Raw genomic sequence first — 25,408 nt, forward strand, 5'->3', positions numbered from 1 at the left:
GGGCCCTGTCCCCGCAGGCAGCGCTGCAGCATCAGTAAGCCCAGGCTGATGGTCCAGCTCCCGGCCACCTGGCGGGTTTGGGGACTGTCCTCCCTCCCGGCGGCTGGACGGCCTGGAGCTCTTACTCACCGCTCGGCGCATGCATCCTGGCAGTGGGAGACGGTCATCTTTCTCAGGTCAAAGAACACGGCCCCCTTCAGGGTCCTGTCCCGGCCACTGTCACTGAAGCAGCCAACGTACATTCCTGCGGGCGGAAAGCACAGCAGAGACTCAGGCCGGGGGAGACAGGGACCTCAGAGGACCCAGGGCATAGGTCCCACATCCCCCAGCATCAGCCTGACACTACTGTCCACTGCCAGCCCACCTCCCGGGCGTGGAAGGTGCCCGGCCTCCACCAAGGTCTTGCGGCAGGTCACGTCGCCTCCCTACAACCCTGAGGGAAGAAGCCAGGCATGGAAAGTCTGACCTTCCCTGAAATAAAGAACATCCCACAAATGGAAAAAGTGAGTTCAAGAAAAAATCTGTGGTCCTGGGCGGGGAGGACAGAAGCCCTGTTGCTGGAGAAGTCCACATGTGTCTGCCAGGCTGTGAGACAGCAGTCCCTGGAGGGAATCGGTAGTGCGGCAGTCGGGCACCTCTGGCCCCTCCCTGGAAGGTGACCTGGGGGGTGTGACCCTGCCAGGTGGTGCCGGTGTCACCCCACAGTTACGGGGCAGAGGGAGCTGTCTCCCGACACAGCGGAGTCTCCCAGAGATGCCCAGAGACTGCAAGCACAGAGCCAGCGCATGGGGCGCGTGAAGGCACTGCCACGCTGTGCGGGAGCTCGCTGGGTCCCATGCCACGCATGCCAGTGCTGTGCAGAGACGAGGATGGGGCGCCCATGGGCAGATGCTGCCTATCACCCCCAGGACGTCTGGAAGGGCACTCATGTAGCACACGCTGCCTCTGGGGAGTGACGCCCAAGGCGGCCCGCGGCTCCTGGACAGCTTTGTGGCAGGAGGATGCTCTGCCCACAGCCTCTGGGATCCCAGTCTGGAGCAGGAGCAGGCCTCCTGCCAAGGGGTTTGGAGACGCAGGTCCCAGCCTTCCTTCCCGGGGCTGAATCCAGGGTGATCGCCCTGTCTGTGAGTGTCACACCTAACTCCACTTCTGACCTCTGCTACGCAAGGCAATGCTCTGTGCCTCCCTCCGGTTCCCTAGCGGCCCAATGGATAAAGGCCTGCCACCTGCCCCACCCCACCCGAGCCACTTCCCTTGCCCTCAGCATGGACCTATGCCTTCCCCCTGCCCATAACCGCCCTCTGTTTCCTGCCTGTCCCTGACGGGCGCCACTGTGTCCACCAGGGTCCCCACCGGGCCCGGCACACCGTTGGCACAAGCGCCCACTGTCCAAGGTGGGTCAGGGCCCCAGGGTTAGGTGAGTCCTGCAAGGACGGGGAGGGGCCCAGAGGGTCTGCCCGACACCTGCCCGCAGCTCCCAGGCCCCGACTAATAGATGCAGAGCAGCGGGAGGTGAGTGGGTGGCCAGGGGCAGGACCCCACAAGGCCAGGGTCACCGAGGGGGACGCCGTGGAGGGTGCGGCCGAGGTCACCTTCTCAGTGTCTTCCCGCAGGTTGTGCACCCTCACCTTCACCCTGGGATGCCCCTCACCCAGAGCGTCCACAGGCCCCGGCTCTCACTCGGGATGTGGGCCCTCGGGGTTATGGCCGCATGGGGACCCCTGAGACCAGCACCACCCTTCCCCCACTGCAGGGAAGTGCCGTCCCCAGTCACCTACTTGGGGAGAGAAAACCCTCATTGAAGACATTTCTAGAGAGTTGCTCAGCAAAGAGATCCTATTACAGCTTTCAGTTAAACCCCAAACCCAAGCCCACAGCACATTGAACGTTTGTCGCCCTTGATGGGAGATCACCCAAGACCAAGTCGGGGGTCAGGGCTCCAGGCCCCGGGTCCTGGCTGGCAGAGGTGGGACGTGTCTGGGGGCAGGGGGGCACGAGTCTGTGCATGAGTCTGCTCCCAACTGTGAGGGGCAGGCGCAGGAGGGTGGAGAGGGTGAGGTCACGTGCAGGCGGGGTCTGCGCAAGGTGGCACCCAGTGGGACTGGGTTCACTCTAAATGACAAACGGGGCGCCGTCCCCTCCTGACTGGACTCCTTTCTCCCTGAGATAGGGGCACCACCTCCTTCACTCCAGGGATGGACTCAGTGGGTGTAGCTGGGTGTGCTCCCCATGCTCTGGTGCCACCCGGCAGGGACCCAGCCCACTCCGGGGACGGGAAACCGTCGCAGGATACTCGGCCCATGACCCACACGTGTGAGATGGGAGGAAACACTCCAAGGCCGGGCTCTCCACTCGCCGTACCCCGGGCCGCGCACCAGGCCTGAGACCCACGCGCCTGCTCCGTTTGGAAGAGGAGGTGAGCCCTCCCTCCTGGAAAAATACCGAATGGTTCCTCCAGCTCTGACAGAGGTGAGGGTGTGCGGCGGGGAGAGGACATCCGGGGGACACGCTGGGACACATTCTGAGGCGGATTTATTGCTTTCAGCTAAAACGGAGGCAGCGCATTATTGTCTGTGACTCCGCAACTGTTCATTTGCACATCAACACGGACACGCCGCGAGGCCGTTAACGATGGCTTTGGAGATATTGGAATGTCTTTGGGAATCACTATCAATAAAAAACAAACTGGCGGTGGGAAGTTACTATTTCTCCCCTAGTAAACTTCCTGACATTTTACTCCATTATGGACGTTGTCCAAGGTATAATGAAATGCCGGGTGATGGATGGGCCTCCCGCAGCCTCCGCGCTCCGCAGGATCCCCGGCCAGGAGCGTGGCCGCCTGCCCAGCCGCAAAGAGCCGCCCTCTTTGTCTGTAGCCCCAGCAGCTGGCCCGGGGGCGCACCATGCTCGTGACAAGCTCGGGGGGGGGGGGGGGGGGGGCAGGATCACAGGCCAGCGGCCCCCTGCTCTGCAGGATGCCCCCGCTACCCCCAGGGCGCACACGCTTCCTCCTGTCCTGGGTGGGGGTGGGGGGCCGCCCACATGCTCCTGCTGAGCCGGCCACTCACCCTCCTTGCGCTGGTCCCGGGTGCTCCTGGTGGTCACTGTGCTGACCATCCCACACCCGCAGTGCACCGCCACCCTCCGGGCCTGAGCATGGCTTGGTGTACCCCATCCACCCCTTCACTAGGGGGAGATCCCTGGGGCTCTACAGGGTCACCCCTGCCCTGCCCTCTGAGGGCCAGGTCATAAAGACCTACCCCCAGGTCTCAAGTGCACAGAGCCTAGTAGACTCACACGTGGAACCCCAAGAAGTGCAGACCAGTCTGCCCAGGGTCACAGAGCCAGTGACCCCAGCACCAAGAGACAAGCTCAGGTCCATTGTCAACACCTGTGCTTCTTCACAGCGGCTCCCCAAGGACTCCATGCTGACTAGCAGTCGTTCATACTCTAGTCTGAGTGAGGCAGGGTAGTACAGGCTGCATGGAGACCCAGACTCCCAGGTGCTAGGGCAGGCTTACACTCGGCAGGCAGGCCTGCACACAGTGGGCTGCATGCACCATCGGTGTCCGCCCCCCAGCCTGGGGGAAGCCCCGCTGACAAACCCCACAGCACAGGGCTCTGACCTAGGTCACTTCCTGAGAAACACCCTTCTGTGATATCAGGAGCCCGCCATCCTCTGGGCCTCCCTCACCATCACGAGGGCCACAGGGCTCCTCCCTGTCCCTGGACCTTCCCACCATCCTGAGGATAAAGCCAGACTGCCAGGCTTGGCTCTCCTCCTGACCCACTGCCTCCAGGCTGCACTCCCAGATACGCACTCTGCCCTCCATATCCCTCCTCTGCCACCTTCCCCTCCCCGACTCCCTCTCCACTCCCTGCCAGCACCTGGGGTCACACCCCAGATAGGCCAGGGCTTCAGGGGAGGGTGATGGCGGGACCTGCCTGAACCTCTGCACCCCAGAGTTTTCCCCCGTAGGATCGGGATCCAACCATTACGGTAATTCCTGCATGTGGTACATTTATACACGCACCATAAATGCCAAACGATGGAACTGGTTACAGACAAGATACAGCTGCCAGGTCCCAGTGCCCACAGATGCCCCAGGCCCTCCCACCCTGGGCTCTCAGCCTGCACGAGCCACCATCACCTGCTGACACTGCTGTGCAGACGCGGCTCGTGCCCCGAGTTCTGGGGGAGGCTGCAGCCCTGGGGCTCTAGTCTCTGTCCCTGCTGCCTCGGGGCCCCGGGGACGCTGGGGGACATGTCCACCTGACCGTCAAGCCTGCCACAAAGCCGGGACACGTGCTCCGGGATGTGGGGCCTGTCCCGCAGGTGACAGCAGGACTCCTGAGGATGTAGATGGGAGCAGTGGGCCTGCGGGGCCTACGGGGTCTTGGGAGCCACCCCAGGCAGGGGAGGGCCCCCGGGGGAGCACCTACCTCGGCTGCCAGCGGCGGGCCTGGGAGCCTCGGGGCCTGGGGCGAGCGGCCCCTGGGGGTCGCCCATGAAGTGGTGAAACCAGCGGCGCCGCAGCTGGCGGAGCTCCGAGTTTCGGCCGCGGAGCCAGCGGGGCCCAGGCCGGGGCCGCGCCAGGGGCCCGTGCAGCACATCCACGCCCAGCAGCAGCTCTGGGCTGACACGGGGGGCCTGCAGCGCCCGGCTGTCCAGCAGGCCCACGCCCAGCGCCACGGCGGCCACCGGCAAGGCCTGCAGGGGGCCAGGTGCGCGGGGTCCCGGCGGGAGGGCCACGCGCACTCGCTGCAGGAGCAGCAAGCTGCCGGTCATCAGGTAGGCGGCCGTGAGGAAGAAGAGCAGGAACTGGGTGCGGCGGAGCAGCTTCTGCAGCCGGAAGGAGGGTTTGGCCATGCCCCCGGGACAGAGGGGCTCCCGGCTGGAGCCTGGGCACGGCTCCTAACGCCCAGGTGGGAGGGAGGCCGGGGCCTCCAGAGGCCTCATCCCCGCGTCCCGGTGCCCGCCTGTGCTCCTCAGGGTCAGCAGGTGCGCTGGGGGCAGCATCACGCGTCTCCGGCTACAGAGCCCCGCAGCTGTGGCTTCTGCCCCTGTGTCACCAGCTTCACCATCGCTGAGCTACACGGACACACATCCCCGGCTGCGGAATCTGGAAAAGCAGAAAGAGCACGCTTAGATGCCACGGTGTGTGTGTGTGTGGGGGGGGGTGGGCACTGAGGCTCCTGCCTCAGTTTACCCACGGGACACCTGTGCTATGGATGCACCGACAGAGCACAGGGCTCCAGGCACAGCCCTGCGAGCTGCCGGCTGTGTGCCCCTGGGCAGTTATTCCAGCCTCAGCCTCCCCACCAATGGGGAATGACACCCCCATCCCCACAACTGAGCAGATCCCGTGACAGAGGGACTGTGACAGACTCCACCGCCAGGCCCTGACCTGAGCACTGACCCCGGGGCAGCCCAGCGAGGTGGAAGGGGTAGGAGCCCCATTTTACAGGCAAGGCGATTGGAGGCAAAGATAGTTTGCCGAGTCGTTCAGCCGGCAGAGGAGCCAAGGTACCCATAAGCAGCAGGTGCCCCATGCATGCGAACGGCCTGCCAAGTACCCGCTGGGGGTGCCTCAGGACTGGAAACTGTTCTAGAAACTGCTTCTGCAGTGGTCACTGGGCTGAGCAGGGGAGAGGGTGTGGGCAAGCACCTGCTATCTCGGAGGTGGGCACCTGGTGGGAAAGCAGGAGGGCGCCCCGCGCTGGCCCAGGCTCCTGCGGCGGCGCCCCTCAAGTGTGCTGCTCGCTGCTCGGGGAGGGGGGCTCTGCAGCTGCCGGGAGCCGGGCCGCCGCGCGAGGGTGGCCCTGAGCACAAGGACGGTCTTGTCCCAGGAAGAAAAGCTCCTGGGAGCGTGACTAACGCGGCCTGGGACCCCCGCCAGGCCCGCAGCCCCTCAATGGCCGCTCTGTGCGTGGGGCTCAGCCAGCCCAGCATGAGCAGAAAAGAGGTGTTTGGGCTCTTAGGGGCTGGCATCCCGGGAGAAGACTCTGCAGCCAGAGCAGCCCGCCCCCAGAGCCCATGAGGCCACCCCCCTCCGACCCCCTACCCCCTCCCATCACCAGAGGAGGAGGGGTGGGTTAGCGGGTGGGGAGGTGTGGGCAGGTCCTGGGGTGGGGTGCGGGGTCTGTGCATATCCTGGGGGCCAGGGGTGGGGGTGTGGGCAGGTCCTGGGCCAACAGTGCAGGGTAGGGGCCTGCAGTGGGTCTCCCAGACTCTCCCTGCCCCATCGGATTTGTGAGGCCACAGAGAAAATCCCCAGAAATCCCTGCTGCTCTCTGTGCCTCCTGCTCCGAGAGGCCGCCAGGGCCACCCTCCCGATGCACACCTGCTCATGGGCGCTGCCCTACTCACAACCCCCACCCCAGGGCTCTGGGATAAACACCAGGCTCCAACCAGCTCATCCCACCCCAGGCCCGGGGCTCGCGCACAGGGATGCACGCACCCAGACGAAGGGAGCCTCCTGAGCACAGAGTCTCTGCTGCCTCCTCTTGGGCCTCATCTACCCTCTAGGCCCAGTGAATCCCCGGGTATCTTCCAGGGCTTAGCCTGGGTGCCACCTCCCCCAGGGAGCCTTCCCTGACCACCCCACTGCCACCACATGCACACACTGGGGTAGACTCCTCTGCCGTCCCACAGCCTGGGCTGACCCCTGGCCCAGCACCCAGCACCCGGCTCCTGGCAACAGCTGACCCCGCTCAGAAAGCTGTGGATCACCCACGGAGGCCTGTGACCAGCTCCAGGCAAGATCCTGCGCCCGGCTCATGTTTGCAACCCCGACCCCAGCGCAGAGCTTGCCCGGCCTTGTACATGCAGCGATCCTCGTTCTGAGTACGCTCTTCAAGGTGAAGGAGAGGATGACCTGAGAGGCAAATCCTCAGGTCGAGAAGCTGCTCCCCCTATGGGGTCCAGGGGCTCCGAGCTCTCAGGCCGCGCCCAAATGTGGGGGAGTTGGGGCGAGCGCCGACACCCAGCAGCCAGGACCCTGAGGCAGCAGGAGCCACGAGGTGTGACCCCTGTCCGTGTTGTCATTCTAGGGAGGGGGTCTCGGGTCTGCTTGCAAAAGGCTTCTGCTGATGAACCTGGGGTTCTGTTTGAGAAAAACCCTCTAAAATGAACATAGCCAGACTCTGGCTGTGGAGGGAAGGGGTCGGGGCAGATGGGGTGGAGGGGGTGGCGGGTTAGCACTGTGAATGTATGGTCACAGCTTGGAGTCCCCACAAGCCACACATGGTGGGTGGGTGCTCGCAGAGCCAGGGATCACCCCTAGGCTCCCCCAGGACCCCACCTCTGTAGTCACCCATCCCAGAGGGCCTCCTGGCAGGGAGGGGCTGCGCCTGGGGGCAGGGACGGCCCCTGAAATCCTATAAAGCAGGCCGCCATCCTAAACTCTCCATTATAAGGCCAACTCCCAGCCCAGAACACCTGTGGGGGGCGGAGGGGGGGTCCCCCACCCTGCACTCCTCCCCACCCATGCCCACCCTCCCTGAGGCCAGCAGCCCCTCCAGCAGGGCACCCATCCTACCAGATGTGTTACACGCAGCCCGCAGGGAGGGCGGCTCCAAGGAGTGTGGGGGGAGCGCAGGGTCAGCCCCACAGCATGGCCTGCCTGCCCAGGTCAGCACCCATCAGTGGTGCCTGCGGCACCCCACAGCCCCGGGGGTGAGGTGCTGCTCAGGACGGAGCCCAGGCTCCTCAACTACGATGTGGGGCAGCTAGCTCAGCCCTGCCATTGAAACTCCTGCTCCTGAGAAGTTACGAACACCAAGGAGGCAAATGAGGGAGCAAGAGCCAGAGGAGGGGCCGCGGCAGGTGTGACCCATCCCCTGGTGTCCCTTGTACCCCCACTCCCTGGGGCAGGCCTGGTGCCCCATCCTTGCCTGAAACCACCCCCAGCTGTTGGCAGCTGCTCCCATGTGAGGAAAGATCCCAGCTGGGCCGCGGTCACCCCCACCCCACCCCCGTGGGTGCCCGGCATTCCCCCACCCCAGAGCTGCAGCCCCCACGTCCCGTGGGGTGAGGCCCACTGCCTGCCGTCGGACCACAGGGCTGCACGCCCCCTGCCTGGGCCACCTGCTCTGGAGCCCCCCCTGCGCCCGCTGCATGCAAGGACTCCCACGCGCTTCCATCAGCACCTCCCTAAAATCACGCCGGGTCCGAGCCGCAGGTGTCGTGCCCGGTGTGCCCCAAGCCCAGTGTCCCAGATGCTGCCATGTGAGTGAGCGTGTGGGGGAGCGTGCCAGCTCCTGGGCCCCTCCGCTGGGGGCCTGGGCCAGTTTTCCCATCTTGGAATCAAGCAGGTGCTCTAGGGACCTCGCCCAGGCCCTCATCAGGAGGGGGTGTGGGGCTCAGCCTGTCCCGGGGCTGGACACAGGTGGATGCTCGCTGCCCTGCCCAGACCAGGACAGGCCTGGGGGAGGAGAGGGAAAGGGGGCACGGGGCTCCTGGGGATCCCGGGGGAGCTGGGGCCCTCTCCTGTTGCTCTGTTGCTGTCTGGGCCTCAGGGGCAGCAGGTGCCCAGCCTGTGGGTGGACAGGTGTCAGGCCCATGGTGCCTGCCTCTCGGGGGGTGGGGGCAATGGGGAGAGGACAGCAGGCAGCCCCTGGGGCCTGGGGGCTGGAAGGAGAGCTGGCAGGGGCCCCCTCCTGACCCCGGGTTCAGAGCTACCCTCCCCAGGGAGCGAGAGCTGTACAGATGGAGGCCCGGGGCCCAGCATGCTACTGTCCCCCAGGAGATGGGCCATGGGGTCCCGGCCACTCAGAGCTCCAGCTTGCAGGATGGGGGGTGTCCTCAGCCTCGGGACCCAGGGCGGGGGGTGGGGAGCCGCACTGGGGAGCCCCCAGCCAGGCAATGCCTGTCCCCGCCTCCAGCCCAGCCTCCACGCACTCAGCTCCCTGCCATCACCAAAGCCCAGGACGGTGGCCTCATTCACAGAAGAATCAGTGCTGCTGCCCCTCATGGCGACTCCCCAAGACTCGGACGGCCCAGCCCAAGGTCCTCAGGACCCCTTCTGGAAAGGCTGCGTCCCGAGCACAGTGTCTCCTGGCCAGCGTGAGCTGTGTCATGTGGGGTCCCCTCACATGCTCTTCCATGGGCTGGGGGGGCCTGTGACCCTGACATAACTCTGAAATGCCTTGTGACCATCAAGGCTCAGCTTCAGTGCCACCCCTTCCAGGAAGCCTTCCTGATCTGTGGCAGAGCCACCCCCCGCCCCCAGAGCCCCACTGTAGGACAGGGATGCTGGGTAAACCACACCTGGGTGATGCATCCTGCCTGGAGTCAGGGCTCCACGCTGCTCTCCCCACGGTTCCTCTCAGCCTGGGGGCCCCTCCGCTCTGGGTGGAGTGCAGGACAGACCCCCAGCAGATCTGTGCCCCCGGCCGCCCTCACCATGGTGCCCACGCCTCTGCATCTTGGAGGCTCAGACCAAAGAGCAAAGGACTCCCTGACGTTAAATGTCTGGGCCCTCGGGCGGGACAAGGTCTGGGAAATGGGAACGGGGTGGGGATCCCCAGCTTTGAAGACCCAGGTACTTTGATCTGAATGCAGGACTTCAATGAAAAAGCCCAAAATAAGAAAAGCTGCTAAGAGGGCATAAAACATAAGAGAAAGGTGGAGACTGTGTGCACCGTGACGGGGAGGAGGGATGCTGAGGTTCCCACCAGCGCGGCTCACACCCAGCCCCAGAGCCCACTGGGTGCTTCCACGTGCCTGGAATGACCCGCCTGGAATGACCCGCTCGCTCAGGCGTGAATGCGCCACCTCCCCATCAGCCCCCAACGAAGGAATCACAGAGGGCCCGCGTCCCCACCCAGCCTTCACTGAGGGCTCACTACACCAGACCTGCGCTTCCCGATGTGCCGCACACACCACGCAGCCCACGTCCAGGGAGCCCCACGGTGCAGATCCGGAAAGACAGCAGGGAGCCACCGTGGGGGCTGCCGACTCCCCTCCTCTGCGGGCTGATGGGAGGGAGCCCAACGCTCCCCCGAAGCAGCCCGTCACAACCTGTCTGGGCTACCGCGGGGCCCTGCTCCTGGAGAACCCCATTTTGTTCGTTCACATGCTTCTCCAAATCCCTCCCAGCAATTCGGAAGTGCCTGGGCGAGTGTGTGGAACCCGCAACCTCAGCCCCGCCCTGCAGTCGCTACAGGATGGGGTGCCCGGGGCGCTCCTGCCCTCAGAACCCTGCGGGCCTCAGGCCAAGACGGCCACCCTCCCGGAGGGGCTCACCTTGCCCAGTGTCTTCATGGAGAAGAGAAGCCACGCAGAAGGAAGGGGACCCCATAGCCAATAGGTGCGCCTTGTTTCTGACCCCCTAAGTTAACTAACCCAGCCTGTTCCCCCATCCGCGTCCCCCATCCACAAGGGCAGGCAGCTCCTCTCCAACCACATTCTCCAAAAGTGGCACACTCGTGAACACCGTGCAGGCAGCCCATCAACACCAGCAAGGAAAGGTTAGAAGAAACCATGTGACAACAAGGCCTGGAGGCCCAAGGACAGGGTATGGTCACGCACGCACTCCCCAGGTGAGCAGGGTGGCCCGCTGGTGGGCATGCTGGTCAGGCGCGTCCCTGGATGACGTCCCCGAGGGTCCACCCTGCACCCAGCCCACTCCTGGGCCCTGACCTCAGTGCAGCCCGTGAGGGACGGGCGGCCCTGGGGCTGAGCCGGATGGAAGCACAGGCCGGACTGCCCACCAGGGAAGCAGCCCTTCACAAGCGCCTGCTCAGCAGGATTTCAGTGCGGCCTCCAGGCGTGGGGCGCCGGGGGCCTTGCAGGCCAACTCCACGGGAACCAGCTCCGTGACTCACTCCCCAGTGCTGGCCCTTCAATGACCTGGCCGGACACTCGGGCTTTGGCGGCCCACCAACTGGGAGCCCAGAGCATCATCCCCTTCTGTCTGGTGAGGTGGACAGGAGGGAAGGGACAGGGCCTGGCCTTCTGCCTAACCTAAGCTTCATTTCACTTCCAGCCGGGTGTGCTGCAAGGCCATGGGCCACACCCCGCAGGGCCCCCACACCTGCTGGACAGCGGGGTGTGCTTACCCCCAAACTGAGCATCCTTCCAGAGGAGTTAGGAGATCTCACGCTGAGGATGGGAGGTGCAGCTGCAGGTGGGGGCTGCGGGCACCCCCACCCCCGGGCTCAGCGCACCAGCCCAGCAGCCTGCCCAGCTGCCCTGACCGCGAGTGTGCTCGGGAGACTGACGTTCCTGCTCCCTGCCGCTCCTCACAGGACCCGGGGCTCTTGCGGCCCATGGGGGCACCGTCTCCCAGGGACTTCCGAGACCCTAGCCAACAGTATGTGATGGGGGGTGAGGGGCATCCTTGGGGGAGCCCCCCTTGCCTCCTGTCCAGCACCTGCAGCCCTCAGGAAGGAGCTGCTGCACACAGCAAGGCTGGCCAGCCTTTCCGTCCTCTCCACCCCCCCCCCCACCCCTCGCTTCCCTAACCCCATATCCTAGGCCCCATCTCCTGACCTGACCCAGGATGGCCCAACCAAGGATGGCCCCAGTGACTCCACAAACCCAAGCACGCCGTTCAGGCCACAGAAAGGGTGGTGGCATCTGCTGCGGTCAGGAAAGTACAGTGGATTTCCCAGTCTGTCTGTCTGGGGGCAGCCCTGGAAGGGCCCGTGTGGACAGTCACTCCCTGCCGGTGGGGAGGGAGCCAGACCTCGGTGCCAGCCTCCCCCTGCCCAGAGATGGACAGCTGGACCTCTGTGCCCCTACCTCCCTGGGGAGGACCAGCAGACCCCCCCATCGACTGGCCACCCCGAGGCTCAGGACACACAGGAGAAACACAATTAGCAGCCCCCAGTCCCGTGTCGGTCCCCACCTGGGGGGGGGGGGTGCAGGGCTCTGCTGGGGATATTTTCCAGACCAAATGCACCAGCAATACGGTTCGGTTCGCCTTCTTCTCTGCCTCCGTTCAAGTTCCCGGAGAGGCAGACGGAGCCTCCGCTGGCCGGAAGCCTGGCTTGGCCGCGGAGCAAGGGGAGCTGCCACGGGGACGCGGCTCCTCCCGGAGAGGCAGCGCGCACCCCAACCCCGCGCTCGCCCACCGCCGCGGCCCATGGCCTCCCTTCCACGGACCCGGGCGGTTAAGGGCGGGTGTAGAACGCATCCAAAGCTGCCCTGCGCGCCCCCGCCCACCCCGGGCCCCGATCGCTGCCCCCACGCGTGCTCCCCCACTCCTCGCCCTGGCCGGTCGCCCCAGCCAAGCAGGTGCACCCCGCGCCCTCCCCGGGCGCCCGCGCGCACCCCACTCCCCGCCCCGGCCCCAGAGGCGCCCCCGCCAGCCGCCCCGAGCCCAGGCAGGTGCAGCCCTGCCGCGCGCCGGCCGCGTCTGCACAAACTTGTTCGCGGGCGGCTGGGAGGCTGGGAAGGAGCGACGAGGGTCCGGGCGGGGTCCCGGCGGCGCGCCCGGGGGCAGGACTCACCCGGTGATCGCCGGCTGGGGCGCCCGCCCCGGGCACCGAGTCCGAGCCCCGGCCCCGCAGCCGCGCAGCCCCCGCGCCCTCGCGAGCGGCCCGACGCGCCTCCAGGCAGAGGCTCCGGGGCTCCGGGCGGCGGGCGGCGGCGGGCGCGGGGGGCGGGCGCGGGGGGCGGGCGCGGGCGCGGGGGGCGGCGGGCTCTGCACATGCTCACTCGCGCGGCCCGGGGACAGCGGCCGGCCGCCGCCGGGTCCTAGAGGCGCCCGCGCCGCTCCGGCCGCCGCGTGGGAGGGGGTTCGGGCTGGGGGCGGGGGCCGCGCCCGGACCTGGCCCGCGAGCCCGGCCACCCAGGCGGAGCAAGGACGCGCGTGAGCTGCCCGGGCGCGTGCACACGGGTGCACACGCGCACGCACGCCGCCCCCCCCCCGTGATGCACACACCCAGCAGTGCATTGGTGCTCACACTCCGGCACACGTATACACAACACGCGGCACTGCCACACTCACTCAGACAGAGGACAGGACACACCGCATCCCTGTTCCCAGCCCCGCGGACGCACCCTGTGCTCTGTCCCACTCACTCACAGGCGACCCAGGACGCTGTGACAGGGTCACACAGGGTCACACACTTGGTGGTACTCTGGTTCCAACACACAGACACACACCGGGTCACTGTCCCATCCACGGCTGGACTCGGACACACGGAATCACCACCCCACGAGCAGACACACGGACACCACCTCCCAAGCCTGCACACTCAGGGTGCTGCCACCTGCTACGGTACTGCCCCCACACGGACCCTCCACCCTCAGGGCCGACCCACTCCTTCCTGCCATGCCCCACACCAGAGACCACTAACAGACACACTCTGGTGTGGAGTCGGCCTAGGCACTGACCCACAGGCACTCGTGTGTGACACACGAGGCAGACAGGCTCTGATACGGACACACAGGTATACAATCACTCTGCTATCCACAATCCCCCTCTAAATAAGGGCTGGATCCAACCCTAAGGATTTCCCCTCAACACCTCTCCCCTGCCCCTGCCCCTCAGAAGTCCCCCCAGCCACAGTGTCACCCCCTGCGGATGTACCAGCGGGCCCTGTCCTCACCGCGGCTAGAGGCTCCGGGAGGCTGAGGACCAGCAGCAGAGGCTGCAGGAGCAGGTGGCGGTGGCGAGGCTCTAACCCTGTCTTCCTGAAAGGGGAGTTTCATGCCTCCAACAACCGCTAGGGGCAGAGCTGCCTGGCAAGACTCTGAGGAGCCTGTTTGCAACAGGTGCAGGGTGGGCAAGGAGAGGATGAGACTGGGACCCGTTGGAGCCCCGCTTCATGGAGGTCAGCCAAGCGGCACCCAGAGGGGAAGGGGACTTGTTGACATTCGCTCAGCCAAGCCCCAGAGTCAGAATAGAGTCAGCCCCCCCTGGAGCCCTGAGGACACTGGGCGAGGGTACCGGGGTGAGATCCACATCCGGCACTGCCCTGGCATTCCCAGCTTTGCAGAATAGCCCCACGTGTATCCCTCCCAGACTGCGGATGTGTGCAGAGGATCATGCTGGCGACGCTGGTCCAGGCCCCCTCCCCCTGCCCATTATCTCCCTGGGGGCTCACAGGAGGTCAGGGGCTGCCCTCACCGGCTCATTTTACAGAGGAAGCTCCTGTGGCCCGAAGGCGGATAAATGCCCAACGCTCCCAGCAAACAGAGCTCAGGGGAGTGTTGTTAGCCCAGCCCCTCTGGGAGGTCACCGGGGACAGCATTCAGCCAGGAAGACCCCTGTGGCCACTGCCAGGGAGGAGAGTTGCTTCATGACAAGAGAAGAGCCGTCCACTGTGTGTCTGTGCCACTTCTGTGCCCCATGCCACACTGCACCTGCTGTGCAAAGCCCTCCAGGGGCGTGCCATGCAGCCTCTTCGGGGGGCACAGGTAGGGGCGTCTGCTGACTTGGGAGACATGTGGAGCAGGAAGGAGGAGGATGGAAGCCAGGAAGTGGTGGACAAGGGCTTGGTTATGGGGCTCGGACCACCTGTCAGGTGTCCAGACAGCCAGGGGTGTTTCAGAGTTGGGACGAGGTGACAGACAAGAGGTCATGAGGAGGCCGCCTGGACTAGCTGTCACTCCCGACCACTGTCCAGCTCTGCCTCACAGCTGTCACATCTGCACGGGTAGAACTGTTTGACAGTGGTCCGCATGTCATCTTTGTCCACATCCCAGGAGGTACCTAATACCACGGGGACCTCTGTGGGGGTCCCACCGTGGAACTGACACATCTAGTTACCCCTGGCAGAGCACTGCCTCCCTCTCCCTGCAGGTCTGGGACTAGGGACCTGACCATCTGCTCCCACTTCAATCCCACCTCTTGTCTTTGGGTTTAGACCCCATCTGCTCCTCTCTTTGTGGATCCAGGGACTGAACCCCAAGTATTTACATTGTCTCCTAGTTTCATATTACCTGCTGGCTTATCCATCCACCCATCCTTCCATCCCCCCACCCACCCATCCATCCATCCATGCATCCATCCATCCACCCATCCATCCTTCCATCTGTCCATCCACCCATGTATCCATCCTTCCATTCATCCTTTCATCCATCCTTTCTTTTTTCCATCCACCCACCCATCCATCATCCATCCATTCATGCATCCATCCACTCATCTATCCATCCTTCCACCCACCCATCCATTCATCCATCCACCCAACCATCCATCCACCCATCCTTCCATCCACCCATGTTTTCACTTATTCACTGAGCAAGACGTCCATTGCATTAGTATTGACCACTGAAGCCTCTTTGAAAAGAAGGAGGGGAAAAAAAAAAAAAAGAAAAGAAGGAGGGATCTCTTCAAAGAATTTCCAGTGTGAAGAACGGGACAATGAAATAATGCATAAAGTGAGCATGTGCAACAGAGAAGGAGCTCTGCTGTGTCCGTTGGGAGGCTGTAGCTTCAAGCTCATCACCACGTGGTCAAAAGTGTTCCTCTGGGGGTAGCAAAGCACAAGGAGGATGATGGCTGCTGGGAGGGCCAATAGCAGGGTGTGCATGGATGCATATGACACCAAAAGTTTGGAGGAATTCAGGGGAGGCCTCACGGAGGAGGTGACATTTCCATGGACTCCTAGAGGAGAAGTCGGCATTATCGGGGCTCTAGGGAGCAGGCGCCATTCCAGGCAGGGGAAGCATGAAACACACAGTGTGGTGGAAGGGTTGCTGGTGACCCGATGTCATGACATGTGTAGCCTGTGGTCTGCCACAGAATAAACATATAATGTTTTTTAGCAAATACCATCTGAGGAGCTCTCCCCAAGCTTCCGCACTCCAGAAATGCCGCACATGGGCACTTTCTTGACCCAGCAGGCTCATGGCGTGCCTCCCCCGCAGCGCGGCCATCCTGATGTCCTACTTAAAGCAGCCACCTTGCCGGCCAGTTCCTGGGCTGCACAAAACCTTCACCCCATCGTGACCCGGGGCACATGGTTTTTGTCTGTCATCTCCTTCCTGACCCTCACAGCCCCCCACCGCGCCCCATTTAGAATGTTGCCAATGCAAACCTGGGGAAACGTCTGCATAGTTCACAACTCCATCCTTGGGGTCTAGCTTAATTCTTGGCACATAGGCTGGCTCACTAAATATTTATTAAATAAATAATTGATTGATTTTTTAAAATGCAGTAAGTCTAGCATGACATATTTTTAATGAATCCGGGCAGGTCCCCAGTGGTCAGCCACGGTGCTTCCCAGGAATTCAGAGACCACGCCCTCCCACTCAGGTCGCACACTGATCCCCGTTTCCACCCAGTCGGCTTGCGTCTTGCGGTCACCTGTGGGATTCTGTGGCCGCCAGGGGGGCCCTGGGTCAGAGGGAGTATGGGTGGCTCACTGTGCCGGGTCCAGCCACCATGGGCCAGGGTGGGATGATGAGGCACCAGCGCCTGGCTACCTGCCCATGAGTACCCTCCCCTTTGACCGCGGAGCCCTTGGCTGCCACTCCAGGAGACCCTGACCCACAGGGCGATCAGCTCCACCGCCCTGGAGTGGCCTGGGAAGGCTGCCCTCACTCCTGTGGAGCATGGCATCCGCATCACCAGAGGCCGCGGCCCTCAGAGACCTGGAGACCTGGAGGGACCCTCTTCCCGCCTGTGCTGGTTTGCAGCGCCGTGAACCGTTCGGGGCACGCTCTGCGCACTCAGACGCCAGGCCTGGCTCTGCGCTTGGCTGGGCTGCCTGTTCGCAGGTCCCCCCCCCCCCCGCCCCCCGTGAGGAGGGGCCGCAGCCGGGCTTTGGCGAGGCCACCGAGACACAGCCGGGAATTGTAACCCTTATGGGACGGAGGAGCCTGCAGAAGAAGGAGGGGCCTGCAGTGGGAAGAGGGACCTCATTTGCCTGGAAAGGCGCCCCCGGACCCCAGCTCTGCTCTGGGGCAGCCAGACGTGCAGGCCTGGCCAAGGGAGCCCGGAGTCTCGGGAGCGTGGGGGTAGCGGAGGAAGCCCGGGGTCCCTTCTGGGCTGACCTGAGCCGGCTGCCTGGCCCCATACAGACCACCCCCTCCACCGGGTCCTGGTTTGCCTCGCGGTAAGAGGGCACGATGTCTGGGTGACAGGGAAGGGCCTTTCTGTGGGGAATGCAGGGGAGCAGAGGGCAGTGCTTGGGGGTCAGCTCTACTCCTCTAACTGTATAAATCACATCACCGCCCCTGCCCCCCCTTTCCGGGTGGCTTCCTAGTCTGCCAGACTGAGAAGGTTCCAGGGCCAAGCTCCTGGCACAGTACACGGTAGCCACGGTGACCCTTCACCCAGTGGCCCCCGATGGCCCCAGCGTGCGGTCTGGCTTGGCAGGTGCAGGATGAGGTTCACTGGGGCGGGTTTGCAGCTGCCTGAGCCGACCGCCCTCCCCGCAGCACACAGGCCCCTCTTGGTGGAGCAGAGGCCAGCTTTCGTGGTTTGGGTCAGATGCTGAGCTCACGGGGGCGGCTGTCACCTAGACAGCGGAGGTTGGGGAGCAGACCTGGGGCAGGAGGACCGCGGGTGGCACCTGCTCCGCACACGGGGGTGCGCGGCAGAAGAAATATCTGCCTCGTCTCTTCCATTTCTGTGAACGTCCCTGTACGTCGCTCGTCAGAGGTCCAGGAGGAGCAGGTGGTCCTCTCGGTCGGGTGGAGCCCAGGCTTCCTCCTTCAGTGCAAGAGGATGCACGTCCACTTCTGAGCACGTCCTACCGTGCAGTGACTGTGGATTCTCATGGTACCGGGACACCTTTGCCAAACACGACCCCGCACCAGCTTGCCGCCAGTGACCATGTTCCAGAATTGACCTGCATAAATGCTGTCTCCCTGCTCCAGGACCCACGTGGCCTTGGTGGCCATGCCCCCTGGTCTCTGGCCTGTGACAACTCCTTGCGCTTCCCTTGTTCTTTGGGACCTGGCAGCCTTGGGAGGTACCGGCCAGGCCCTCACCCCTGCAGAGGGTCCGGGGGGTGTGGACGCCATCTCTCACTGTGTGAGGCCTCCTGGCCAAGCTCTGCCACTGGACGGCTGGTCAGCATCCTGAGGAGAGGGGAAGAGAAGGAGAGGCCACTGTGGAAGGACCAGGGCTGGCAGGTGGCCGGTGCTGAAATGATCGCTGGAGGACAGGTTGGTCGGGCTGCGGATGCTCGCGGCCCCTGCCCACTGCCCCCGCGCCCTCTTCCACCCCGAGTGGGGCCCCCATCATCCACCTGCGTGGCCCTCACATGAAGGAAACCAGATGTCTTGGTCGGGGCACCTCGTCCTCTGCTGGATGGATCCTACCCAGGGGAAGCGTGTAACCTTCCCAGGACCTCCCACATGGTGCCCCGTCCTCTGTGCCCCATAGCCAAGTGGCCGTTCGGAGGCCGCCAGGGACCAGGGACTCTCCCTCTGGAAGGGGACAGAGCATGGGGGCAGCAGCGCCGACGGAGGACCCTTCCCTCTGGATACATGTGGGGAAAACCATGTCTCTTTGCTCCACACTCGAGCCCTTCTGTGGGTTTCTTCCCTCCAAGCTGGGAGGCCCCAATATCCCCCACAGGGTCAGCGAGGTCCTGAGGCATGCCTGCTCCCAGGTGACCAGCACTCTCAGGGGCACGGCCCCCGCCCACCAGGGTCCCCCCAGCCTGTGCTTGAGCAAAAGCCAGGATGGGGAGACACGGGGTGAGCGGGCAGCACAGGGGTGTGTGCACCAGTGGAGCCTCCCTGCCTCCCACTGACTGCTAGCCTGGTGGCTGGGGAGAGGCCGGGTCTGTGGGTGTGGCGCTGGGGCTCTGACCCAGAGGCCCTAGGGCCCATCCTACAAACCTGACAACATGGGCACGTGTTAGCCCTGCTTTCCAGGTGAGAACACAGGCTCAGAGGCATCAGCGGCTGAGCCCGGATCCCAGCACCAGCTGGTGGGAGAGCATCCCCGTGTCCCTGAGGCCCTGTCCCTTGTGGCCACAATGGTGGGCACCCCCTCTGCATGTGCCCGCCCCCCCCCAAGGGCTGAAGGACGTGCTGGGAAGGACACGGCTGAGCCATAGAGGATGTGACCAGGGTCACCGCCAGCGCCCAGGGGACCCGGGAGGGATGGAGGGGGTAAGGGTCTGGAGTGACAGCCGTGCTGGTGTCCTGTCAGGCCGTAGGCCCACCTGGATGGCTGGGGGAGGTGAGAAGGCCCAGGGCGGGGCAGCAGGCGAGGTGCCTTCTCTGCGGTTCTGGAGAGATGGGTTTGACCCACAGGATCTCAGGCTGAGATCCAGACAGATGTCCCGGCCGCGGACGCCCCTTGGATTCGTAGCAGGTGCCACCGCAGGAGCCACGGCGGGCTCAGGTGTGTCAGGTGCACCACTGTGCTGCGCCCCCGCCCCCGCGCCTCGGCCCCCCTCCCGCCTGGCTCCACTGAACGAGGAAACGGGAAGTGACAGCCACTAAGTCTCCATCACCTAGCTGTCCAGGCGGGTGGAGCTGACTCAAGTGGACACGGCCCCTCAGGGACCCCGGGCCCCTTGCCGGCCTCCCTCCCGGGGGTCAGGCTTCCTGTCCGGCTCCAGACCCTGCCCCCACAGCCTGGCTTGGCCCTCCCTCACCCCAGTCACATCACGGGGTCTCTCCCAACCCGCCCTCCTCTCTCTGGCTCCGCAGAGCGAACCCCTCAAAGCGGCGCTTGCGTCTGCATCGGCGCGTCTGGGGCCAGACTCCCGGGAGCAATGAATCGCTCCATCTGCGTTTCGTTTATTTCCTTCCCCCCCTTTTTTGGTGACAGATTGAGGGGCTCCCGGCTACTGCGTCTTTCTCCAAATGGCCCTGCTTTTCCCAACAACCCGGACGGCGTCCCGTTTGTTACCCGACAAACCTCAGGAGGAATCTTTTCCAAGGGAAAACTTAGAGAAATCTAACATCATCTTAGACGTGGGCCTTTGCATTCTCTAAAACACAGATCTGGCCAAGTCACTCCCCTCCTCAGGACCCTCCTGGGTCCTACAGAGTGGGGAATGCATGAGCTAGACGCAGCCTGATCCAGCTGGACCTGAGACCACCTTGTGCCAGTCCTGCCCAGGACATGACCCACCGTCAGTCCCAGGAGTTAAATCCTCTGACTCCCCCAGGCTGGGTCCAGTGCCACCAGTCCTCACATAGACATACACACACCCCTACACATATGAGTGAATACACAGAGGTGCACACGCATTCACCTGCACGTGTATGTACAGTGCACACATGCACACAGATGGGTTTTGCATGTGTTTCTGGTGAGCCTCACAGTAGATCCTGGGTGCCTCTTTCACTGGCCTCTCCGCCCTTCAGTGACCCAGCACCCAGCACAGACTACCTGGATGGCCCGGCGCAGCAGGAGGCAGTGGGCTCACCTGCCCCAGGTGGATAGGCCCTGAATGCTGGGCAGGGAGGTGGGGAGGCCAGTCCACATCTCCCACTGCAGCTGGCGCAGCTTATTTATGATGCTTTTAGCTCCAAGCAGACCCATTTCCGAAGTCCTCTCCAAGACATAAATTACCCTAAAGGGCTGACTTGTATCAGTGTGGTTGGACAGTGCCTGACCAGAAAGCACTCCCGCCTCTCAGCAATTTCAATCCAGGGAGAGCTACAGGGATTTTTTTCCTTCTTTTTTTCCTTCCTTATTGAGGACTTCAGAAAGGGGGCTGGAAACTTTCAATAGGTTTCATTTTTAGGGGAAGCAATTCTGGCTTATTAGGCATCAACAGCTTCAGAAATATGCTCACTAATGACTTCTATTTAAATATTTTCCTCCAGCTGAGGCTTTTTCAAAAAATACTGTGTTAATGGATTCAGCTTCCCCCTACGTGGGTACGTTCCCCACCCCGGCCTCTGAACCCTCAGGGCTGGATCCCCTATGCAGTCCGAGGCCCCGAGCAGCCCACATCAAGGCGACCTCGTCAGAATCCTGCATGGAAACGACGCCCTCCCTGCCCACCTGTCACGCGCACGGCCTGCGGCCTTGTGTGAGTACCGGCTCTGACGGAATCACGGTGCCTCAGAGCCCCTTGCCGGCTCCCTGGCTCTTCCAGGATGAAGCTAAGCCCCCCAGCCTGCCCTCACTGGGGCTGTGATGCCCACCACACTCCCCGCTGAGTGCCAGGCTCAAAATGGTGGTGTAGCTGTCCAGGCTCCAGACGCTTTCCTGGGCAGCCCGGTGGCCAGAAGGGCAGCATCTGCCTTAATGTTGTCACCTTGAAACTCTTTCTTTTCTTTTCCTTTTTTTTAGGTTTTATTGATTTGACACACACACACACACACACACACAGAGAGAGAGAGAGAGAGAACATGAGCAGGGGGAGGGGCAGAGGGAGAGGGAGGGAGACAAAGACTCTCCACTGAGCAGGGAGCCTGATGCAGGACTTAATCCCAGGGTCCTGGGATCATGACCTGAGCTGAAGGCAGATGCTCCACCACTGAGCCACCTTGTGCCCCTCCCTTAAAATTCTCAATCATGCATGACTAAGGGTCTCCCCACATTGTCCAGTTGCCCCAGATCCAGGCCGCACATTCCTTGTCCTCAGGATAAACCTGGCCGGTGGAGGGCAGTACTGGGAGGGGTTCCATACAGCCCAGCGTCTGAACAAGCCAGGGTCCCGGAGCACATCTCTGCCCTCCCACTCACGGTTGAACACCACAGTCCACCGCGGCCTCAGTTTTCCGTCTGAGGAACAGGATCGTGGGGGGGGGGGGCTGCTTCCCAGGCCTCCCCAAGGGCCGTGCGCAGACCCCACCCCCACTCCCCTCCAGCGCTTCGGGGAGCATGTGGCACAAGGACCATCTGACGGTTTGTCCCTGCCCTTTGTCCTCTGAGCCTGGGCGTCAGCACCATCCTCTGACAAGCCAACTGTCCTCGGAGATGTTGGTGCCCTCCCCCAGCTCCCAGGCCGCCCCCGCGGCCGACACACACCCGAGCCCCTCAGCCTCATCACAGGGACTCCTGTGCCCCCAGGGTCAGAAGCCCATGCAGGCAGAAAGAGGGTCCGGTTACCAGGCCCTTGGGGCATCCTCAGAATCCCGAGGGCAAGGCCTCGGTCTAAACCTCGGAGTATAAACCTGGAACGCGGGACACTCCCTTCTACCCGGGAAAGAGTCTCTTTCCCCCCTTTTCCCCCTCTGACCCTCAGTCTGTCTCTGCAGAATGTCTTCCTCAGCTCAGCCACACGGTAGAAAGGTATTTCCTCCCCTTCTCATGTTTCCGTGTGGTTCTAGCCACACCCAGCAAAGCTCCCGGTTCAGTCCCAGGGCTCTACAGACGGGGCCCTGAGCGGCCCCTCCAGGGTCAGGTGTGCATCAGTGCAGCCCGGACGGCAGGACAGCCTTACACTCTGGAGCACCTTGTTCCCACCATATCTGTTGTCCACACATGTCTGTCTTCCCCTCAGGGGCCACACGTTTCTCCTCTTTGCCTCCTCCTGAACCCCATCCAGTGACGGGAACATAAATTTTCTTGCATCAAGCGAAAGGCATGAATGATGGAGGAGGGGCTCGCACTTCCAACCCCTGGAGCCCTCCCATCCCAGCCCCATGCTCATGCTTACCGCTCCCACCAGCAGCCTGCAGCTTCAGGATCCAGGTTGGTTTCTGCAGGAGGAAACCTGCTCGTGCACAGAATCTAGGCTCCCAGGAGTTATGAAAGGAGCAGAATTAAATTCTCTGGGGTCAGAGGCCAGGGAACATTGGAAACACCCCATCCCCGGTGGAACCTCCACTTCATCACCGTGGCAGCCCACCTGGCAGGAGGAGCTGGGATGCTCCTGAATTATTTCCCTGGGGGGTACGGCAGTGGGCAGGGCCTCCCAACATCAAAGGTGTTTGCAGGACTGGCCCCCGACCCCCTACTAACCCCCTAGGTAAGGACCCAGAGAAAGGAGAAGGAAGTGCTGGGCCGGGGCTCCCAGAGAGCTGACCCCGTGCACTCGGGCTGGGGTTGGCTCCACCTCTTGCTGTGGGATCAGCCAGGGCCTGAGCCTCTGCAGGGCCAGAGTGGCTGTGGCTGTGACCTGGGAGCATCACCTCCTTCCCTCTGACGCTGTGAGTGAGGATCGGTGAAACATGGGTGCCTGTCCGGTGCCCAGAGAGGGGTGGGGTCCTGACCGCCACGCCATCAGGACTCGGTTTTCCTGCTCCCTCGACATGGGTGGGGGGCTCCCAGCGCTCACCCCCCGCCCCCCCAGCGCACCCCTTGGTCAGTGGGCTTCGCCCTGGGGCAAACACCTGCCAGCGCCTGCCCAAGTGAGGAACAGCCCCCGGAGACTTTGGGAGTAACCATAGCAACTGCCTTCCAAGCAGGATTATTGGGACTTTATCCAAAAGTTCTCTCCCTGCTCTGCTCCCCAGGGGCCCCAAAGGTCACGGAGGGTTGAATATCCATGTGTGTTTTCCTCACATCAGGGCTGAGTCTCTCCTGGTAGAAACTGTTCCCCAGCTCAGGGGCAGGGACAGCCTGAGGCCTGCTCCTCCCACAGCCCCCCCACCCCCTCCCCGTGGAGCAACTGGTCAGGGTACTCGTGTCCTCACCGCCAGATCCCCGTCCTGGGTCCCCTTGGTGGCTGCATCCCTGTCAGAGGGAAAGCTTCCTCCTCCAGGCAGGGCTCTGACCAAAGGGAAAACCTCCTCTTGGAGGGGCCAGTGAGGAGGGAAGCCCAGGCCTGAGCCCCGGGGTCGGAGCTGAGTCCTTCTAGTCACCATCAGGGAACAAATAAAATCCTGGGGTCCAGCCCAGGGAATAGCCAGGCTGGTCCCCCACCCATCGGGTCAGAGTGTGCCCCGAGCACATCCATGTCCTCTGCAGCCACAAGAGAAGGAGGTGTTGGGCCCTGGGGGAGGCTGGTTCCCACTGGTTGTAGCAGTACAGGGGAGACGCCGTGTGCAGGGGGCAGGGCACCCCCCCCCCCCAGGGTTGGGGCATCACTCCAATCAGCGCCTGCTCCAAGCCCCGGGCCAGCCGCGTGGAAGGAACAGGGGTCAGAGGGAATGCACGGCTGTCGGGGTTGCTTGGGGATCGCTGAGGAGCAGGATGGTAGGGGATGGGGGGCTCCCCCCTAGGCTCAGCCTGGGGCCCTGGGTCTGCTGGGGGGCCTGCCGTGCCCAGGGAGGGGAGGGGAGGGGCCGGGCATCTGGGCACCCATGTCACGGCCGGCACCTTGGAAGCAACCTCCTCTCCGCTGATTCGGCCAGGACAGCCTGGAACCAGGCGGCTCTTGTTCACAGCGGCTCCGTTTCCCCGGGCGCTCAGACCCCACCCCCCGTGTCCTCCTTGATCCTGCCGTCCATGCCATCGGGAGTCCATCCCGTCAGCAAACTCCACTGCAGCCTCACGGCCCGTCCAGAGCCTGAGCACCACCTGCTCTGCTCCTACACCTGGACCAGCAAAGCCACCCTCATGCTGCCCTGAGATTAGTACCCTTGAGGTGGACGTGTCCTTGTCCATGCAGTCATCGTCCACTGTGGCCACAGCAACCCTGTTATAAACCCTCCAGGGACTCAACTGGTGCGGGCCAGAGTGAAGGACAAAGGGCAGCGTCTCTGCCCGACCCCCTGCCCCACCTTGTCCCAGGTGACCCCCTTCCCACTGCAATCTTGGTTGGGGCCCTGGCCCTGCCACTGACTCTCCCACTCTGAGCCTCAGTCTCCTTGTCTGGAAAATAGGCATAAAAAAGCCTCCCTCCCAAGGTCCCTGTAAGAGTTCAATTAAATGAGGGACCATGTGCACACAGACCGCAGGCTGGGAGCTTAGGGCTCTGCACACGGCCCCACCACGCTCACCGCCAGCAATCTGCGCACCCAGCTCCCGCGTCCGCCTCTCCTGGAGGCCAGGAGGCCTCACTTCCCGGCCCCACCAGCTCCTCTCCACCCACCTGCCAGGCTCTGACTCTCCAGCCGGGACCATCACGTGGGCTACCCTGCCCACAATGCCCTCGCATGGGGGGCCCACCCGAGAGGGGACGGAGAGCATGTCAAGTACCCCCACATCTGCAGTGGGACCTGGCAGGGTGAGGCACCACTACCTGGACTCCCAGCCACCCACGGCTCACCTCAGATCGGGGACGAGCAGCCCATGGGAGCCCAAGCACGGCAAGACGATGGCCCCCGACCCGCCAGGACGTGAGTCCCTCAGGGCAGTATTGCCAGGCCTAGGGTCTGGTGGCAGCCGCACTGGGCACCGGGCAAGGCCGGGCAGATACAGGAGCCCACGCATCCCTGGCTCTGTGCCGCTAGCCACCCCTGCTCTCTGGGCTGCCTTTGCCGCAGCCCTGAGGTCCAGTCACCCCTTGCTGTGATGGGACCAGCACAGGCACACGCGCATATGTACACATGCATGCACACACACCCCTGCAGGAACACGTATACAAGCACACATGCCACTCACGCAGGCACATGCACACATGCACATGCTCACACATGCACACATCCAACCAGATGCTCATACATGCTCACACATGTACACACTCATGCAGG

The 25,408-nt window shown here is 63.4% G+C and overlaps 1 protein-coding gene across 3 annotated transcripts in view; it reads right to left on the reverse strand.

The window, feature by feature from the left end:
* The window catches only part of WSCD1 (WSC domain containing 1), a 30,849-nt gene extending 17,207 nt beyond the window's left edge, over window positions 1–13,642 (reverse strand). The window contains exons 1-3 of one of the 3 annotated variants that reach the window (XM_038536455.1): window positions 13,564–13,642; window positions 4,444–5,123; window positions 130–244 (exon numbers count right to left, since the gene is read on the reverse strand). In XM_038536455.1, coding sequence (XP_038392383.1) covers window positions 130–244; window positions 4,444–4,870 — 542 coding nt within the window. In that variant the 5' untranslated portion in view covers window positions 4,871–5,123; window positions 13,564–13,642. Of the gene's footprint in view, window positions 1–129; window positions 245–4,443; window positions 5,124–5,669; window positions 5,840–12,459; window positions 12,535–13,563 lie in introns of those variants that run through there. The other 2 variants (XM_038536454.1, XM_038536456.1) reach the window with 2 other exon arrangements.
* Window positions 13,643–25,408: the final 11,766 nt, after the last annotated feature.

This window comes from Canis lupus, chromosome 5, assembly GCF_011100685.1.
Source record: "Canis lupus familiaris isolate Mischka breed German Shepherd chromosome 5, alternate assembly UU_Cfam_GSD_1.0, whole genome shotgun sequence".
NCBI classification, from domain to species: domain Eukaryota; kingdom Metazoa; phylum Chordata; class Mammalia; order Carnivora; family Canidae; genus Canis; species Canis lupus.